General features: G+C 39.2%; 1 protein-coding gene across 3 annotated transcripts in view; it reads right to left on the bottom strand.

Annotated features, from left to right (window-relative positions):
• Positions 1 to 1,799: 1,799 nt before the first annotated feature.
• Positions 1,800 to 19,089, bottom strand: part of ASPG (asparaginase) — a 50,133-nt gene continuing 32,843 nt past the window's right edge. The window contains exons 11-16 of one of the 3 annotated variants that reach the window (XM_069856844.1): positions 17,970 to 18,065; positions 16,908 to 17,071; positions 10,174 to 10,260; positions 4,746 to 4,845; positions 4,365 to 4,423; positions 1,811 to 2,642 (exon numbers count right to left, since the gene is read on the bottom strand). In XM_069856844.1, the coding sequence (XP_069712945.1) occupies positions 4,370 to 4,423; positions 4,746 to 4,845; positions 10,174 to 10,260; positions 16,908 to 17,071; positions 17,970 to 18,065 (501 nt within the window). In that variant the 3' untranslated portion in view covers positions 1,811 to 2,642; positions 4,365 to 4,369. Of the gene's footprint in view, positions 2,643 to 4,364; positions 4,424 to 4,745; positions 4,846 to 10,173; positions 10,261 to 16,460; positions 16,623 to 16,907; positions 17,072 to 17,969; positions 18,066 to 19,089 lie in introns of those variants that run through there. The other 2 variants (XM_069856845.1, XR_011337428.1) reach the window with 2 other exon arrangements.

Raw genomic sequence — 19,089 nt, forward strand, 5'->3', positions numbered from 1 at the left:
AAAAAATTAAGCTGCCCCTGGAATGTCTAGCATAGTTCAACTAATGGAAGACACTCAGCTGCTTACAGTAACTAAAACAAATAAGTAGAAACAAATATGTAGAATTTTCATTCAAGATTTTGCTTTTGACCAATAACAATGTAAAGCCTAAGGGTTACTACACACAAATAGATTCATCATAAGATAGGGAGTTACCAGGGAGAGTATAATTCTGATTATTAAATCCACTACATGGAGCAAAAGGTCTGATAGACAAACAAGACCAACACAGGATCCTGAAAACATTATTGAAGTTCATCGTTGACACCGAATCAAGACCTAAGTTGCTGGCCTTGACTGGGTGATTCTTGCCACTTTTTTAGTAACAGTACCCTACATACAGTTTCTCTTAATGCTTGGAGACTGTTGCAGCTCTTGAATGAAATCTCCATACATACAGAAGATCCCATGCTTTCTCAGATAAAGTTAAATTTGCATTCATGCATTCGCCATTTAAAGATATTTTAGATACTGGTAAATTCATAAGGTAAACTGCAGATTTTCTAGCTAGTTCTATGAACACTATTTTACACAAGATAACATTAATATCAAATATATTTCTGTAAAGGTTTGCCATAAAGAAGCTAATACTGCTTTATTCTCACAGTAAACATGACCCAAACCTTTACAAGTAACTGGAAGTCTTACTGGATCGTATGTCTAAATGCTGTCATTCGTGTCTTTACCTGGCTCATATGCAGGAAGAAAACAGTTATCTGTCTTCTTCCCTCTCCTTCAGTTTTACTGTTGAGACTTATTATTTCAGTAATTCGCACCAGAGTATCATTGTTTGTTCAAAAGAAAAAGAATGTGTTTTGTACTTTCAATGGACATTGTATTTTAGAAATATAAGACTGTTATCACTTTCTGTAGATCAGATGAGCCTTTATTGACAAGTTTAAGGAAAATATTTATGCTTCTGTATATGTTGCAGTCATTCTGGTACAGAAACAAAGAATGAATGCTATGCAAAATTATTGCAGCCAAGAATCATTGAAATAAAGACAAATATTCCAGTCCCAAGGAAGTCACTTGCAGAGACGTTTCTCAAAGGATTTCCTAGTTCAGTGCATCAACTTTTAGACTACTGACTAGGCAAGATAGTAGGTCCAAATACTGCAGGAATTGGAGTCTGTGCATGGTTTTTCTCCTGATCCTAAAAATTTTCACATTAATTACTTTGTTACATACATTGCCTTTACAGATAAGGTCATTTAGAGATAAAACACCAGAAAGGTGACTAATTTGAAGCCTGATATTTTATGTTAGATCTCATTTACTTAATTCCATATTAATTTTATTAAATCTAGGACATGTTTATTCCTACATATCAATTATTTAATAATGAGACAGCATAGTTGTAATTTTTGTGACCACAGCAAAGAGGTAGGCTAATCTTCACATTAAAAAATCACACAATTTTATGTTTCTGTTTTGAACTGGAGCATACACAGCATTTCCTCAGACTTCATGCACAGTTACGTTGTTTTAGGGGCATCTGATACGTGACATACCTTGGGAATCTTTTAATACCAGGCAGGCTCAGCAAGTAGTCCATGCAGCTTTTCTCTGTGATAACAATAGCTGTGGGAAGGCTGAAGAGTATAAAGAGGAAAAAGAAAAAAACTATCTGCACTTCAAAGATTCCCTTCAGATAAAGCAGATAGAAAATCCACATATATTATTGCAGAAGCTGTAGGTGAAATTAAAAGTTGTTGTCTCCAATATATGCATTTGCCTGAAGTATTCTCTACATTTACATATTCTAAGTCGTACACAGCTGAAGAGATATATATTGCTTTTTTTCTTTAGTCTCAAAGTGTTGGGACTTTAAACATGGGGTCTGTTAATACTGAGATCACATTTACAGTCCAAATAATTATGTGTGCAGCATGTAGCAATCTTAATTATATTCCGGTCAGGATGTGGGAAGGATGCTATTAGAAACAAAACAATCAATTCAGTTAGATAGTCCCACAAACATGCTTTATGGCATTTGCCTCCTACTCATTTTAAGCGAGGTTTTATAGTGATACATTGGTGAAGATTAGTACACAACTGCAGGCAGATGCCCATGACTGATTCAATTGTTTGCACTGACACTCACAATTGCTGTAATTGCAACTGAAGTGATACAAACCATTGCAGAAAAACAGACAAAGTGAAACCAACATTGTTCCTCAGAGATTTTATTAGTTGAAATCCAGAAATGCACAATCTGCTGTTTTTTCTTGGTATGAATTCACCACAGCATTTGTTTGCTGCACCTCCAATATTATCCTCATTGATTTAATGTAAGAACATTCAAAAGGTCTCTTTAAAAACAGAACTTTTACAGTATAGGTAATACATTCCAGTCTCACTTGTTTATAAAAAATTATTTTCAAAACAAGTTTGTAAAAGGTAAAAGCAGCAAATCACTTTTAGAAATCAGTAAGAACTTAATGTGATCCTAAGTAAAGAACATTTCTAAGCTGTAGCCCTCCTGTGTGCTCCAAGTGCAGCTACCTTTCTTCCTTTCCTCTCTTCCTCCCATAACTGCTGAATACCATTGATGTTCAATGCCAATATTTCTGAAGAAAAGTGACCAACTTCGACAGCCTCTGGAGAAAGAGAAAAAGGATGTTTAGAACTGGGCAGCATCCAAAACCTTGCTGAGAGGATTACCTTGTAGCCTGCCAAGGAAGTTCTCATGCAGTTCTGACGATTTCCATCAGACCCCTACACTGCTGGTAGCTCAGTCCAAAGGAATTGAGAGTTGATCCATGCAGCAGCTGAGGATTTAACACATTCACTCCCCACATACAAAATAAAGGTGACTTTCGCACACGTATTTCACTGAAAATGGAAATTCTTTTGCATCATAACCCATATTCTGAAGGTATCTTTAGACTCTTCATCTTGGACACTGGAAAACTTCAATTTAAATAACCAAGGCTCTAGTTATATTTAATCCTTCTACATCAGCTAAATCCAAAGAAAACTCCAAAACTTTATGGGAAAGCAAAAAATGCATGATTCTGTCCTATGTTCATTTAGACCAGTACACAGTGATGAAAAAATACTACTGGTTCCAGCTGCAGTTTCCCACTTATTTACACTTGAATTTACTCACAGTGATCAAATGAGACACACAACTGGCAAGGTAACCATGGATGCAGCAAAACCTTTAACTAAAATTTGTGTTAACTTTATTCAATAAAGGAGAACATCTCTTCCCAATATTTAAACTGGTATTAGACCTGCCAGTATACTGGAGAAAAGATAACTAAATCATCAACTTATTGCATCAGAAAAGAGTTCTGAGAAATGAAAGGCAAGTGTTTTAAATGTTTCCAGTTACAGCACAGCACTGGAGAGGGTCAAACGCCCAGACAAGTTTCCTACTGAGAGACTTGTCAGATCTGATGCTTTGAACACGAAGCTCACGCCCGCCTCACAGCTAGGGAAACAGACCTGTGCTAGCAGCACAAAAGATATTCATGCTGGGAGCCTGTCTCAGAGACAGCCAGGCAGCTACAGCTCAGGTCTGGGTAAGAGAGAGGCCACAGCCCTGTCTTGTCCTGCACCCATGTGGGGAGCAATCCCTAGCCAGAGCTCTCTGCTGGAAGAGAGCCTTCTGCAGCCTGTGTGTGTAGTACAACTAACTCCTGTCTGTTAAGGATCTGCCCCGCATCTCCCGTGGTGTTTGACAACGTTACACTAGAAGATGGGCTGGTGTAAGGTGTTCCATTAAAAGCCAGAGGGAGAGCACACGTGGAAATGCTGTGGGTACCACAGCAGCACCTCTGGAGTGGGAGGCTGTGCAGCTGAATGGCTGTGGTGGCCTTGCAGCTCAAATGGGGAAAGGTATCCTGTGCTGGGGGCACTGCACCCTGAAAATCAGGCCCGGAAAAGTGCCCAATGAAAGGAATTTCCCCTCTAGTGCAGCCAAGACAGAGGAGCAATTTACTGCAATGGGCCAAGGGAACACGACAGTGCTGCCCTCAGTGGTTTTATTTTGGTAGTGTTTAGAATCCCAACCAAGTTCAGGACCACACTGTGGAATGTACCCTAAAAAAGCACTTTCAGGCTCAGGCAGAAAGAGGAATAACATTAGCCTCACTCTACAAAGAAGGATTATTCAGAGTCACATCAGAAACTAAGGCAGGTACAGCAGCTGAACCCAGATGCCCTAGGGTGAACTACGGCTTAAATACAAAATCCTCCTTCATACACGTATATGCTGATCCATACATTTCAGAAATCTAGTACTTGAAAATGGCATCTTATCTTCTTTACTGCTTCATCTAAGGAAGTCAAGAACCTTGAAAATAAGATCTTACCTTCTTTACTGCTTTTGTCTAAGGAAATCAAGAACCTCCTTATGCCCTGTAGCTTCTGCCTGTAAGTAAAAACATGAATAAATGCTGCCATCCTGTACATCAGGACATGCAAATACTTACTTGTGGGAAGTATGAATATGTTATCACAAAATAATTAAAATCCAATTTAAATTTCTATTTCTCTGACATAGATGAGAAAATTCTAGCTCCAATAATTTATTACTTCGGAACAACACCAGACTCGAGTTTGTAACAAACTCTAACCCAATTCATAGACCCGAAAGTAGCACTTACTTTTCCCAAACTAATATTATCTGACAGTGTGAGTTATTACTCACACAGCGAGCACACTATATGGAGTACAACCTTATGCACACTTACTACTTGTAGGGGATTCCTGCCATCATAACCAGTTTGCTCCAGGTCTGCACCAGCTAGGTACCAGGCATACAGCCCATCCACATCACCTTTAGCTGAAAGGCTGCAAAAAGAATAATTAATATTGGTTCTAAATCTTTCAATCCATTTTTAGTGTGCGCCTGAGTCCTGTCAATTAGCTCAGCAGGCAAATGCTAAACCAGAACAGGTTCCACATGGCTGCCAGGGTAGAGAGGTGAGTAAAGGAACCCTATTACAACAGTTTGAATAGCTGAGCAAGCAACACAGCTTGATGAATCAGTTCCTTAAATTAATAGGGCCGTGCTATAAGTACTTACAACAGGCTGGTTTCACATAGTGGGTGTGACTATGACCAAAGGGGAAAAAAAAGTCAAGCAGTTTCATATTTCACAACACAATATTTATCTCATTAAATGAGTTGGGGGGAGGGCAATGGCTAAATCAAGATGCAGCTCAGCCAGTGAGAGCACAAGCAAATGTGCTAGCAATCAGTACACCTTGTTTAAAACCACCCAGGAACCCCCTGCACAAGCCTGCCTAACTATGTTTGCTATCAGAAGTCAGGACAGCAGATTTACATGATAGCATTTGGAGAGTAATGCAGCTACAATTTTATTTAGTTTTATAAGATAATTTATAAGATTTAAATGGGCAGCAAGCAAAAAAAAAGAAAAAAAGCTTTTTGAAGATGACCTCTATCTGCAATGTATAATGAGCAACAGAAAGCATCAAAATTAATCATACGCAAATAAGTGAGTTAAAGTTTTCAGAGGAATATACACTGTAGTGTTTCTTTGCACGTCTGCTGGTAGTCTCATCCATAATGCTTCTGGATCATTTTTAATTTTTATTTTGGTAAAAGGAGGGCTGACAGCCTGTACACATGCAAATGCACGATTCTCCATATCAAGCCTGTAGACAGGCTGGGAGAACTACTTTCAGTTTTCTCAAGATACCAACATCTGTCAGGCTCTGGACCTGAGCTTGCCATGTGCTCGCAGATTGTTTCAGCAGAACCACACTGATAATCATCGAGTGAGGCTGAATCTCATTAAGAGAGATGGAACCCTCCCTACACTTATTAAGTTCAGAGTTTGCTGTGTTAAACAGCGCTTGCTGTGGGGAATAGCATATTGTTAGCAGCAGGGATGGAGGATGGTGACAGATTCCTGGGTAAGACAACCAAGCCAGGCAGACCTGGTGGAGAAGGGAGAAGGATGAAGGCTGGCAAGGGGCTGGCAGTCAGGTAAGCTTGTAGAAGAAACTGTGAAAGCACGGCTGCAACATTCACTTCTCCGCCAGGCTAAAATCACTTCTGCTGTTGATTAAATCTCTTAAGTACCTGCAAAAATGTTTTCAAAGGGGTGGAAGCCTCTAATTGCAGCAGTCTGAGGAGAAAGTCAAAGGCTTTTGCTTGCAGCAGTCCTAAAGGCTAGGCAGGAAAAGGGAAAGCAAATGGTCTCTGTCTGTGTTCCTCCATGCAACCCCACCAACCCTGAAGCAGGGCAGAAGACCTGCAAATAGGGCCCTGGGGGACAGAGAAGCAGCAGTGGGGTGCCGAGGTTTAACAGTGCTTCAGTGTGACATCATGAAGAAAATTATCAATAAATCATTAATGAAAATTGCCATCACAAAAAAGGTCCCTCAGAAGCAATAAGGAAACAGAGGAAGGCAAAGGAGGTCTAATAGGAAGCTCAGTGGGAATTCTCTAAGGAAACTGCTGGAAAAAGTAAGCATTAATAAAGAAGAAGTATAAGTATTAGTAAAACAGAGAAAAAAAATGTTTAGCAACAACTTCTGGAACAAAAGAATTATCTTTATTTACAAAGACAAGTCTCTTGCCATTGATGCTGGAAGGTCTCAGAGTTAAGGAATAAACAAAAAAAAAAGCCCACCTAGCAAGTGAGAGTTATAAGTGTCTCCAACACTGGACAGGAAAGCATTGTATCTGCCAAACAGAATGTCATCATTCAGCCACATGCAAAGCAGAAACCACTTTGGGCAAAGACAAGCATGTTTAGAAATATTACCAACCTATGTACCCAGGGAGATTCAGTCAGCATCACTGTATGCAACAAACAAGGACTACTGCACTTACTTGAAAATTAACTGCCTAATAGCACGTGCTCAGAAAGAGCAGTTTAACCCACATTGCCAGAGGTCAAAACTGTGAAGTGGTCTCCTTCTGTGACATAGCAGCAATCCAAACATAGAGAAGTAGCTTCAATTTTGCAGCAGCCATTTACTCACCAAGTGAGAAATGTATTCTATGAGGACTGTGACCCAGAGAATAAAGTAATGTAGCTTGTGAGGAAAATTTAGGTATCTTTTTAGTAGAAGATACCTACTATTCACTAAATTGGTTATAATCAAGAACACCACAAAACGTTTTCTCAAATTCTAGACCTCTGTAGTCAAGCCATACATACCTGTATGTCCTTTAAACACTGTAAGGGTACTTAATCAAATACATACACAGAACTTCTCAGCAGACACTACAGGGATATTTGCTCTGTATATTTCTCAAAGACATTTATGCCAGCAATTCCAACTACAAATTCATCCTCTGAGAAGCACGTCTTCCATTTTTATATCATTAAATGCAATAAAAATAATTTCAATATACACTTACCAGAATGTTAAAAATCTGCTCCATTGACAAAGAACCACATTGCACGTTTTGCTAAACTCCAACTGATACGTTTTACAGCAAATAAACCCAGGTATGCTGCCTATTAATACTCTTGCATTTAGTAAAAGTGATTATGCACCCATTTCAAAGTTACAGCATGGCTAATGTAGCCATGATGATGACAGAGCTAAGATATCAAGAAAAGCAATAACACACTCTGATTTTGTATCTCCTGTCACACTAGCATCAAACAAACTCAGTTACAAGAGCTGCTATTTAAGTTGTGCTCTGTTACTGTCAAGGTACCAGAAGCAAAGCTGCTCAGATCTCAGGGGGTTTAGAAGAACAAGGGCCAATGCAGTACTAGGTCTGGTAAGGAATGAGTACAGTGAAAAGGTACCTTGGGGTTCCCTTCTGCCTCCTCAGGTACTAGGATTTCATCTTTCCTCTGTCATAAAGCTCTGCTTTTTCACTGTTTACATAAAGCAATCAGGAAAGACTGTCTTTTGGGTTTGAGGTGCATCATCACCCTCCCTGACAGAAAATATTTTTTTCCCTTTTTCTTTTTTAAAAAAAGAAAATCCTTTAAAAGTGAGTTAAAAATCCAGCACAAGGCACGGTTTGTTCTATCCTGAACACATCTGGGAGTGCTGCTACTCTTAGCTAGTATCTCCATGTCTCTCTCTTTGAAAGAGAGCATGCATTAGAAGCTCTGGTCCTAATTCCTGCAGAGGCACATTTATCCTTCCTCCACCAGTCTTACCCCCCAGGTTTATGTTAAATTGAAGAGGCATATTATTCTGAAAACTGCTGATTTGGAAAGGCTGCATCCCTGTATATTATATCATATCATTTTATGAAATCTAAGAATATGAAAGAGAAAGCTGGTTTGGCTTTATGCCCCCATTTAATTTTGTAAAGTACAGACTTGAACAGAGTACCTCAATTCTATACAGGCTTTTCTCCTTTAAAAACAACAAAGCAACTGTTCATTAGCTCCGCAAGTTAACAAGTCTTCAGAATAAGTCTGAGGGTCCTCATTTATCTCATCATTGTTTGGTTTTGCAGACAGATGACAATACTACTGATACATGAGAAGAGATTCTGATATTTTTAACAGATTACTAATGCTGAGATCTCTTTCTCATTTTAAAACAAAGCCATGAACCACATACCAAACATTAACAAAGTGTTTCTAAAAATCAGGCTAACACCTCTCTCTTAAAAAAACCAAGAAACCAACAAACAAAACCATGAAAGATTTAAAAACCAGATCATCTTGGCTGCACTATGTGCATCTCCACTTCCTACACAAGAGTTCCCACTGATGCTGTCCAACTCTCGCTTCTGGTTGGTACTTGTTCTCTCAAACATCACCAATGCCAAAGGAGCATATTTACTTTTATTTTATCTCCAAATCTTCCAACTGAACTACTCTATTCTCTTCTATTCTAAAATCATGAGTCTAAGCAGAAGGAAGCTGAGGAGACAGTATTGGAACACAAAAATCACTGTTTGTGGTCTTTTATGAAAGCCAGTTTGAGGATAGGTAAGTAGCAAGGAGGGAAAGCAAGGGGCTTCAAATTCAGAGAGAAATATACAGGAGAAAAAAGTTAAGTTAGTCAAGCGCAGGAATCCAGAGCTTATAAGAAAGCAAGCAACTTTGTCCTTCTAAATCCCCAGAAGTTGATAAACTCATATTGGTGATAAACTCATATTGGTACCTACTGCAGCCTAAGGCACATTAGAAGATAGAAAAATAGACAGGAAAATAGTTCAAATTAGACAAAGGGAAGATGCTATAAACAGCTTGTTCTATAAGCAACTTGGCCATGTAAACACAACTGCCATGAAGGTGCCAGCGCCTGCAAAGAGAAGGTTTAAAAGGAGGAGGTAAGAGGACAGAGAAGCGAGCCTGAGTATACTTGAAGAATTAGTGTATCAGTAGGGGCATCTAAGGATACTCAAGAAGTATCTGAGACATTTTGGCAGGAGGCCAAGCACCAGCACCTCAGATTTTAGCATCTGAGTAATATTCTGTGGGAAAAGTCCACTTTGGTGCAAAAAGACTATGCCAGGCCCTCTAAAACAGCAAGAGGAGGAAAAGCCCTTCAGCTCTGCAGGAGCAGCATACAGAAGAGCCACAATTCATAGACATTTCAGTGCTGTCCTGAAGCCTGACCACTGCCTCAGGGTGGCTGTGCTCCTGTTATAGGCCATGCAGCAATCCCTGTCAGTGGACACGTCTCTGGCTGGCTCATTAAATATAGAGACAGTGAGCAGTTGTTCAAAAGTTTTGGGGTTAAACCTTTTTGTCTATTTCATTTAGTTGTTTTTAAGAACAATGTTATACGCTAACTAGAGTAGAAGCCATTCCCATACAGGTGAAAAGTGGATTTTAGGAAAACAGAAATGGTGCACCATATGCAGCTTTATCCTCAAATAGAGATGTTACTAAATCATACCTTGCACGGCTTCCTCCTCACCCTTCCTCAGTGAAAGTGTTTGGAACAAATGAGACACATTTGCTTTCAATTCACTTATCCCCACAATACTCCTTACTTTACTGGTGCTACAACACAGAATTGATTCTTAATTTCATTACTTCACTTGTTTCCTCATTATTAGCCTAGCACAGAAATAGCCACATCCTATGCCAGGGACTCAACTGTTTCTTAGAAGGTGTCTACATACTGTTCTCCATTCTGAGAGTCTCTTCTGAAAAAACATTCCTCTCCATCCCAGTTTTAGGGCCACCTCACCTTGTATCTCATTTACCTGCAGAGTATTGTTCCGATGTTCTCCAAATCATGGCTTGAAAGGTGCGCTCCTGTTTCTCGTAATAAATTAATCACTTGTATATGCCTTTATGAAAGGAACAGAGAAAAACAGAGAAAGTGCTTTGACAAGTAGGGTCTTTTTCCCCTAAATCCAGGATTACTCGTATACACAGTCAGTGAAAGTTCTTATATATTTGCCACCATCACAGAACCAATGAATCCTATTCAAGGTGACAAATGCAGAAAATAGATTTGCCCTCCCTATCAAAAAATCATTCACATACTAAGCAAATGGAAGTGTTAAGTGCAGCTCTGAAAACGAAAGGCATGCATCTTGCTCTTCAAAGAATTTCTATGTCCTTTACCTTAGTGCTGGTTTAACTTAACACTTTAAATATTAGTGATTGAAATACATGCAAACAGTGAGGACATCTATTACACAGCATCATTCCTGTATTTTACAGAATATAGTGCCTATATGTATTAGTCTTAAATAAATCATATGCCTTGCAGATAAGCAATGAATCTTTAGGTTAATGTAGAAATTGATTGAGGTTTTAAGGATTCAAAACTGTGGTAAGTATTCTTAAAAACCTCCCACAAAAGCACATCTTTTCCTAAACTCCTCCTCTCAATACCTTTACTATTTATTTTCATCTGGAACCTTTCATGAGGTCTTCCTTGTCCTTCTCTTTGAGATAAAGGGACAAAAAGATCATAGAATCACTTGGTTAGAAAAGAACCTTGAGATCGAGTTCAAGTGTAGCTGTACACTACTAAACCATACTCCTGGGCACTTAATCTACCCGTCTTTTAAATACCTCCAGGGATGGTTACTCAACCACCTCCCTGGGCAGCCTGTTCCAGTGCCCGATAACCCTTTTGATGAAGAAATTTTTCCTGGTGTCTAATCTGAACTTGCCCTGATGCCACATGAGGCCATTTCCTTTTGTCCTACTGCCAGTCACTTGGGTTCTACCACCTATCACCTGAGATATTTAAGCACTACCAGTCAACTCCTATACCTTAGTTAGTCAGACACATAAGAATATCGATGGAAAAGGCTGGTCTCTAAAGGTACTGTCATGGGTAAAAATAAAATGAGAAATGAAAAAATGTGCAAAATACATTTTTCACAAGTGACCTAGTGAAAAATTTAGAACTAGGTTCAAAACGGATGTGACAGCTGTATTCCTCTGCTTAACAAACGACCCACTTTATGAATCCAAACACAGGGGTTTTGTCCTCCAAAAACAAGATGATGACAGCTGTGGATCAGGAATAGGTTCATAGTTTGTCTTTGAAGTAAGTTGCTATACTGTAACACTTCAAAACAAAGAGTTAGGCATATCATTGTAATACAAAATACATAGGCTTTCCCAGTCCATTACCTAAAACTCCTCTACATTAATTAAAAATAAAAAAAAAACTGACATACATGTTCGGCTTAATTATTTGCAATTTCTTGGAGGCAGCTGTGGGCCTTTCCATTTAAGAAGTGGACTAAACTGCTTGTCTAAACCCTCTGCTTCTTTTTAGGAAACTCCATCTTGAATGAGAAGTTACTTTACGGTTATCCATACCAAGCCTATGTAAGCTTATATGTTTCATATAAGATCTTAATTTATAAACTAAACAAAGAGCTGTACAGATGCTATAGGAATAATTTAGCTTTTCCAAACACAGATTATTTAACCTAGCAGACAGATTTATTTAAATTGTACTTCATTTCAACTGACAGCCAAAATAAAAAAAAAAATCTTTATTTCATAGCAAAGCATTGCTGGAACAACACACGCCACAAGTTTGTTCAGTTATCTAAAATATTTTCTGAGGTAGGTCCCTTACAACGTGGCTACCCATCCACAAGCAGCTCCTGGAGCTGGCAAATAATAGCACAGCTTCCTATTTTTCAACCTGTAGTGAAGAATAAATTCTACATGTTGGAAATTACCGTTCTGCTTAAGACTGAACTAAAAATTACCTGAGGAAATTTGACCTAAAATAGATTAAAGTAGAACATGTTTGTTCACTCAAGCTCACATTGGGTACAGAACTGAATATGGGGAGTGTCTGCTTACTTTCCAGCAACTGCCCTGGAGTATTCCTCATTTCACACCTTGTATTTGAAATCACAGCATGAAACTGGCAGTTTTTTAAATAAAAGCTTTGCTGTGGGACAGCACTAAAAGATAAAAGGCAGCAAAGCATGTAATGTCATGTAGTGTCTTCCCTCAGTGTGTTTCCCCTACAAAGTCCCTATCTCTGGATTCCAGCGAAGAGCCAGGCTTTTGTTTTCCCTTATTGTGACTATTTACACCTCACTGGTAGCAAGATTCCCTCCAGAAAACACTTTATGTCCCACCTATGCCACACAGCCATTACTGCTCTGAGGGGGACTTAACAAATCTTTGATACGGGCAGATTTGGGGCATTTGCCTCATGCATTTAATACAGCAAATTAAAAAGAAAAAGTGGTTTGAAATAAAAGAAATCTTTCAGCATTGAAACTAACAGTGTTTACAATAAATGCTTAGAATAAAACATGTCTAAATAGAAGTACAACATCCCAATGATTGGGAATTGTTCAAAATCATGTTTCTTGGTATGGATGGAAGAGGAAGTGCTGTATACCACTGTTTGTTAGGGGAAGAGTAAGGGACAAGAAGAATAGGGACAAATAGTAGCACACTATATAGAAGTGTTTAGTACTGTTACTATGAAAAACAGATCCATGCAAGAAAGCAAGCGGACCACCTCTCACATTCCCATCACTCAACATGAAAACTATGTGGGAGGTAAGTCACACTACAGCTTGTTTCTACTTGCACCCAAGCAGTATCTATGTTCTGCAGAAACTGAAGCCCTATCCAGAGTACCACTTCTGCTGTCTTGTACATTGTACACAAGAGCATTATTCATATTTCAAGAGGGTGGCTGTGAATTTTCTGATACTGTGATGTCTTCCACACATGAGAGGTGTTTGTCTTTAGAAGTTGTTTCCTTAAGTGCTGCTCTCCTGTGGCTTTACAAAAGCCTCCCAAGCATCACAATTTGGCTGATCTGAAATTCAGCTGATGTCATGAGCCAGGAACTTCTTGGGAATGGTTCAAATGCAACTCCCATTCTAAGGTGGCAACAGAAAACTAAGAGCAGAGCAACTGCTGGACAATGAAAGTTCAAGGTGTAGAGGGAAGGCCAACATCACCACATTAGCCTGGGGTGCACCACTGCTTGTCTGATCTAGCCCCATCTGATAAAGAAATCCATGAGGAGCACGGTCACCTGCGAACTGTTCCTGACTCCCTGACTCTTCCTTTTTTTAGGGTTCTCGGTTATCAAACCATGGCTCTTGGTCAGATATAGCCTATAGAAACAATACTATTTTGAATATGCTACTTATGTTAACTTTTTGATGCTACCGCTGTCATTCATCCACTCTCTGAAGGAAAAAAAAAAAAAGTGTTTCAAGTGTCTCCTCCCTGCTAGATTCTATTATTGATAATACTAGAGATAAAAACTCCAATATGTACTAATATTTTAATGGATCAATAGCAAAATAAATTATTCAGTCTGGTCTTCAACATTCACTGCTATGAACAAAGTTTGAGTTCCTAATAAAGACATCTGAACTTTTACTACTTCACGAGTGCTCTGGATTCACAGCAATCGAAGTGCCATACAGTACCTATCATCTTCAGCCTTGATTTGGCAGACACTTATTAAAAGTGAATCAACTTCAAAAGGGATGAATCACACATGTGAAATTAACACACATGTAAGTGTTTGCCGGAGTGGGGCCTTAGGGTGCACACCTTGCACCAACTGTCTTTAAAGAAATGCAGGTGTAATGTATATCCAAACTTGATTGGCTTCATTCTTTTTAAGGCTCGCTCCCCTAGCAACTGGAATGGTTATGGCAGGATCAGCTTAAGTTTCACTTGTTCAGTTTTCTGCACTGAAAGTGGGAATATCATGCTCAGATACTGTAAGGACAGGCTTCAGTGCACTTCTGGAGTCAGTGGTGGTTAGATTTTCACTCTGCCTTAGATTTCCTATAGTAATATAAATGTAACCTTGCAAAATATCCAGTATTTAAATACATATTTACGTGGGAGGTAATTTTACTGCCTCTAATCTGATGTTCTCACAGCAATGTATGAGCAACTTCTCATTTTCAACCTTTTAGTGCTGCTCTACAAGTAAATGGAAGGGATTTTACTACATAAAATATACACTGATTTTATTCAAGACATTTTCCTGCTTAGAGAGTTTCTGCTATTAAAAAAAAAATTATTCTATTGTTTTGAAAATGAATTATCCCCTGAGGGTACTCTAAGAAATTAAAGGAATGCTACTAATTTTGATATGTCAAGCAACTGGCCTAAATTAACAGTGGTCTGTTTAGCTTCATGCATAAAATAAATCAGACTACATGCAAATCATGGAGTTACAAATGAAAAAGAGGAAATGCGGTAGCTTATTTCTTATTCAGAAAGTGACTCTACATTTTACCATCTAAAGAAACAAAGGAAGAGTCACTTAGAGTCAAAAAATTTAAGAGACTATCACCTATATAGATCAAGTTGCTGGTCTACCAGCTGGCAGTGCTATGTTAAGAATCATCTAAGAGATATAATTCCTGATCATCTTTATGAATTATGAAACGGAAAAAGAGAAATTAGTCATCATTATAAAGGTTTTCATGGTAGGTTAAAAGGCAAGCCACTGAGAAATGTGCCCCATAAAACTGCAAGAAAGCTGTTTTTAAGATGAGTGGATACTGTACTGCAGTTAAATGGCAATTAAACAAATATTAATTCTCAGAAAATAGGATTAGGCTGATGCAATATTCAGTAAAATTGAGAAAGTTTCAATGTTACATAGTTTAAAGCATTCACTGCTCATTACAATCAGTTTTTCCCCTTCCCTCTCTGCCAGTTTGAATATTGCATCAGGCTATCTCTTCACTTTCAGCACACAACTGTTTAATAAATAGAATTTAAATATTTCTGTAGCAGAAATCTTTTTAGTGGGTATCTGATTACACACATATACAGCTGTCTGATCTTTACCATTCTTCTTTACATGCTTATCAGAGTGAAATGCAGTGCGAGCGCACAGCAGATCATAAATACTCATTTATGAGATTAGGTCTTAGTCAACTCTTCCTCTCATTCCAACAGTAGAAACAAAAAGAGAAACTGAAAATGGTTATGGTGCAGTTTCCCTTTACAATTCCCTATATCAAAATGGGTGTGCAGTTTTAAAGAGCTTAAGAGTCATAGTAGGAGTCTAATATAGGAGTGGCAATGCTAAGGAATCCAAACAACAAGCTCATGTGAAATTCCTCAGGCAGTAGATGGGTGCGGTGAAAAAAAGTAGGTGCCTGATTTGCAGGAACATCTAATGGTATCTAATGCTTTAGCATTTTCTCACATTGGATCTGAGCCACCTCTTTTCAGCTGCGAGGTTATTTGTTTGATTTGCTGTTGGGCTTGTTTTCACTTTAAGGCTTTAAGGGTTTGCCACTGAAGGGCTTATACATTCATGAGATCAAGCATCAACTACAAAGCCATAGAGGACCATGCAGTAGGTATGGCAATAGCACAGTGTGACCACACAGAACTTCAAGTCCCAAGTTAATGAAGCCTGTTAGTCTTCCTACACCTCATCTTTGAGACAGAAAAAAACCTTCAATTTACTCCTGCAGCCAATGCAAAACCAGGACTGTCAGACCTCCCAGGGAGCTAATTCCAGCCTGACAAACCAGGTGAACTTGTCAAGATTAGAAAGCTGTAGGAATATTTTGGGACAGACATCCATGAAAACTCTATCACTCCAAACTTCTTCACAGAAAAAAGCTTCTCTCCTGCCATCACACAGACTGAATATAAGATAAGGAGTTGAAAGTGGATCAAAGAAACAAGAAGAGATTAGGGGCTGCAGCTTCCAACACGTTAGAAGACCAATGGCTCTATGAACCCCCCGGCTATGTAAACTAATTGTTTTAAAATTAAATTTTGATATCTGATAACTTCTATATTCTGTGCTATGGCCATTCCTTAGGACTATACAACATGGAGAAGACCAGTCCATGACTACCATTCCAAAACTGCTGACATCCACAACAACAGGAAGAGGAAATCCACAAAGCAGGCAGAGCCATGCAGCCATCCCATTTAATTATGTGTGGGCGGAAGGGAAAATTCAAAAAACCAGTTAGCCAGCCAGAGATTCAGGAAAGCACCCGTGAAAGGGAAAGATTAAAACATACTGACCTACCAGTTTATTTTACGCCAAATGAAACAGTCTGGTCTTGATGAGAAAGGGGAGGGCAGATAGAAAACAGAGAGCCCTTGGTCCTGCACTCTCACTTCTGACAGTCAAAAGGAGTATCAGTTTGGCTCTGGTTTATAAGGAAGCCTCGTAACAAAGAATGGAGTCCTGAAAGTACGGACAAAGTCTTGGCGGGAATGCAGCAATAAGTTACCTTATGCTAAAATTCTGCATGCATACCAAGTTGTTTCCTTTCATTTCATGTTATTTTTTAAAATCTTTTAATTTAGTCGCATCCTTTGAAAGGCAGCTGGTTTGTGTCATTTTAACTGCTGTCATTTACACATGACTGCTGAGACAAAATAAGCCCAAAACACAGGGATGGACTTAAAATCCAAAACAACAGACAGTTCACAAACTTTACATAGAGTGGTGTATAAATTATTTTGTTACCTGAACTTGATCGCATTCATCAGTGGGGTAGATCCATATCTGTCTCTCGCATAAACAGTTGCACCAGATGTCAACAAATACTCAACTAATGCTAAATGCCCTTCAGAGGCTGCAATATGAAGTGGAGTTCGGCCATCATAGTCTCCACAGCTCAAGTTTCCACCCTGCAAAAGGACAGACCCTTCACATGTTAAAAAGATAATTTCTTCAGATTAAGTTGTTGGTACAACAGTAGAGGCATACACCACATTTTAATTCTGCCACATAAATGTTAAGCTTTTCAACATACTTCAAGTTTATCTTGTAGTGTTGTTTCAACACCAATGCAGATATTTATTCCACCTTCTGTATGTCCCCACCCCCCATATTCTCATTACAGCTCCTTCAGATATGCTCTTTATTGCAATATGCCACACAGCAGCTTCATGCCTACAGTCTAGTAATTTTACTTGTCTTAATTTATTATTATTTTCAAGATATATTTATTGTTTCCTGAGGCCCATTAACAAAGTTTCAAGAGTAGGGTAAATCAAGGCAAAAAGGAAAAAAAGCAAAAAAAGAGGTGTAGCAAATGAGAGAGGGAAATGTCTGTTTCTTTTTCTGGATACTGCCAAAGCTGGTGCTATGGGGAGAGGCAAAAATCCTGAATTAGCACTGCACTGTGTTTTGCTTAAATATAATTTTCAAGTTCTTTTTTTTTTTTAATCATGACAAATTTACATCCAAAAGCTGGATACTATGAATATGCATAAAGAAAAGTAAGTGAAAGAAAACAGCACAAACTATTTTAAAGTGTTCCAAGTCAGCAGATAAGAACTTGAATTTTAATCTACCTTTATTTTCACAGCTCAAAAGAACATATAAACAGCTGAGAACCAGATAGAAAAGAACATAGCTGTTTCGAAAGGCAAAGACTGAGAAGCCTAGAAACCAACTGCATTAGTCAAAACTCTTTGTTTCTACGACATAGTTAGTTGCTTCCCAGTAAGCATAGCTTCCTCCTGCAATTTACAGCTCTATTTGAAAATTTGTGTTTTGTACAGGCTGTTAATTTTACATTACCATTTCTGCTATGGCTCTTAGCGCATCTATGTCACCCAGTTTAGCTGCAGCACAAGCCAAAGGTGGAATTAACGCATCTCTTACAGCTTCCAACTCCTGAAAAACAAGTAAAATTAAACAGTTTTGACATATTCCCTCACAACTTTCTTCTCTCTAAATTGGAGAGATTTGGATGTGATGGGTGGACTATTCATTGGAGAAGGAATTGGTTGGATGGTCACAATCAGAGAGTAGTAGTCAACAGCTCGATGTCCAGATGCAAGTCCATGACAAGTGGTATCCCTCAGGGTCCGTACTGGGATCAGTGCTGTTTAATATTTTCATCAGTGATACAGAAAGAGATCTAGTGCACCCTCAGCAAGTTTACAGATAACACACGGCTGAGTGGTACAGTCAGAAGGACGTCACACCAGAAGGATGGGATGACATCAAGAGGGATCTGGACAAGTTGGAGAACTGGGCTTCTGTGAAAACTCATGAGGTTCAACAAGGCCAAATGCTAGGTCCTACACCTCAGTCAGGGCAATCCACGGTTTCAATACAGGATGGGGGGTGATGTGATTGAGACCTGCCCTGCAGAGAAGGACTTTGGGGGTGCTCATTGATGAGAAACTCAACAGGAGCCAGCAATGTGTGCTCATGGCCCAGGCGGCCAACTGTATCCTGGGCTGCATCAAAAGAAGTGCGGCTAGCAGATCAAGGGAAGTGACTCTGCCCCTCCATTCCTCTCCCGTGAGACCCCACTACGAGTACTGTGGAATTCTGGAATCCCCAACATAAGGAGGCTATGGAACTGTTGGAACAGGTCCAGAGGAAGGTTATGAAGATGATTAGAGGGCTAGGGCACCTCTGCTGTGAGGACAGGCTGAGAGAGTTGGGGATGTTCAGCCTGGAGAAGTGAAGGCTCTGGCAGGCCTTATAGTGGCCTTGCAGTACTTTAAGGAGACGTACAAGAAAGCTGGGGAGGGCCTTCTAACAGGGACATGTAGTGATAGTACAAGGGGGAATGGCTTTAACTTGGAGGGAGGAAGCTTTAGACACTAGGAAGAAATTCTTCCCAATGAGGATGGCGAGGCACTCGCACAGATTGCCCAGAGAAGTCATGGATGCCCCGTCCCTG

This window comes from Phaenicophaeus curvirostris, chromosome 5 (genome assembly GCF_032191515.1).
Source record: "Phaenicophaeus curvirostris isolate KB17595 chromosome 5, BPBGC_Pcur_1.0, whole genome shotgun sequence".
Classification (NCBI taxonomy): domain Eukaryota; kingdom Metazoa; phylum Chordata; class Aves; order Cuculiformes; family Cuculidae; genus Phaenicophaeus; species Phaenicophaeus curvirostris.